Raw genomic sequence first — 1776 nt, forward strand, 5'->3', positions numbered from 1 at the left:
CCATCACTGTCAGCAGAGGAGTACCACAGGGGTATGTACTAAGACTATTCCTCTACTACTTAAGGGATAACAAAAACGCTGAAGAGACACCCAGTTTCTTCAAAAATACTGGTGAACTAGTACTGCTAATTGCATTCCATCTAGGCTTTTTACACTCAAGATCAGAAACTGCTCTAAACAGTGTGCATCATGCTCCAAACAAGGACCAGTAGGTCAAGAAACAGCTTCTTTTCTCCCACATGGCACTATACACTCAGGGTCCCCTCCACCAGTCATCCAACCACAGCTCACACACACACAAGTCAGTCTGAAGGACAAATATCTGCACACATAATTATAATAAATATTCTCCTCCATGTCTGTAAATACATTTCCTTTTGCTGTTTTCTCACTATGATTAATAATTTAAAAAAATCCAAAACAATATATTCTGAAGGAAGAGGGTGGTCCAACTCATTTGAAGAAAAAAAATGTGGTTACACAGATCAAAAGTCAGACTAATGTGACCAGATTTACTTTATAAATGAACATGTTCACATTTGGTTCTCTGTAAATCCTATGTGTTGTCTCTATGCTGCCACCTGCAGACAAACTATGAGAATGCATGAAAAATACAAACATGAGGAGATAGCGGGGAAGTCATACATTTATGAGACAAAACAAAGGTGGAAACTCACCAAGCTTTGGTGAAACAGACTTCAGTGTGCGACTTCTGAAACCTTCAACAAAAAACTCCAGAGGAGCAAATCCTTTCTACACAAAAATACACAAACTGGTTAGATCGTTCGTTCTTGAAACAGAACCTACCAGGATCTCCAAGTTCCATACCCTGACAATTGTTCTGACATATTCAGACAGCACCGCCCAATAGAGTTTGTCAGAGCCGATGGCGCGTCGGATAAAGAACGCCCCANAGAACGCCGCAGAATCTCTCCCACAATCTTCATCCCTGCAAGAGCTTCACCGTGAAGAAGGAGGAAAAGGGAAATGTGAGTTTTTGCTTTGAGCTTTCTGATGACTCTATTGAACTCTAATTCAAAGATACTTGCGAATTCCTGCTGCTATAACAGGGATGGGGATGTCGTAGAGGAACATGATGTAGGAGATGACCAAGAAGTCGACGTAGCTTCTGTGATTGGGCATCAGGATGACAGGATTCTCCTGAGTGGCTTGATGAAGCTAAAGTCATAAAAATGGACCAAAAAATTAAAATGCAACAAAAAACTCAAATGACAAACAAGCAAGCACGAGTTTAAAACCTACTCTGATGAAAATTGTTTTTAGTGTTCTTAACATGTTCTGGGAACGCTTTAAAATTACATCAAAGATGATCAGAGTGGGTTTTTAGTTGGATGTGATACCCTGTTGAGTCCCTCCATGTTGACAAAGATGCTGCTATAGAGTCTCTTGAACACTTTGTTGAAGGTGTAGGCCATCAGCCTGATAAACCCCAGCTGCAGGTTCTGAGACATTTCCCCCAAAATGCCCCGAGCCTCTTCCTGCACTTCTTCCGCAGATAATTCCATCTCCACGGCAACCTGGAGAAAATGTGAGATTCATTTCTGGTAAAGGCTCAATCTGGAAGCTTTTTCTTACATTTTGAGTAGGTCTCACCTCTTTGGTCACATAGCGCAGAAACTGGGACTCCAACACAACTCGATTGAGCTCCGCGGTGGAGCAGGGCGGGGCCACTTTGTACGGCTGAGGGCTGAAGGTCCTGAAGGCGAAGCTAAGATCACTGCTGTGCCGTCTGTCCTCCAGGATATCAATAAAGTC

The 1776-nt window shown here is 42.4% G+C and overlaps 1 protein-coding gene and 1 long non-coding RNA gene across 2 annotated transcripts; both read right to left on the reverse strand.

Moving 5' to 3' along the window:
- Positions 1-503: 503 nt before the first annotated feature.
- LOC118598568 lies at positions 504-925 on the reverse strand. Its single transcript, XR_004947617.1, has 2 exons — positions 829-925; positions 504-753 (listed from the first exon to the last, which is right to left on the reverse strand). It is a non-coding gene; the product is annotated as an uncharacterized LOC118598568 (long non-coding RNA).
- Positions 862-1770, reverse strand: LOC118598567 (dihydroxyacetone phosphate acyltransferase-like; the record flags this gene model as incomplete). The annotated part of the gene is made up of 4 exons (XM_036211322.1): positions 1615-1770; positions 1362-1538; positions 1050-1179; positions 862-958 (listed from the first exon to the last, which is right to left on the reverse strand). Coding segments are annotated over exons 2-4 (392 nt in total), but the record flags the coding sequence as incomplete, so codon positions are not given.
- Between the last annotated feature and the right edge of the window lie 6 nt (positions 1771-1776).

The sequence above is a fragment of the Oryzias melastigma genome, unplaced genomic scaffold, assembly GCF_002922805.2.
Source record: "Oryzias melastigma strain HK-1 unplaced genomic scaffold, ASM292280v2 sc03545, whole genome shotgun sequence".
NCBI classification, from domain to species: Eukaryota; Metazoa; Chordata; class Actinopteri; order Beloniformes; family Adrianichthyidae; genus Oryzias; species Oryzias melastigma.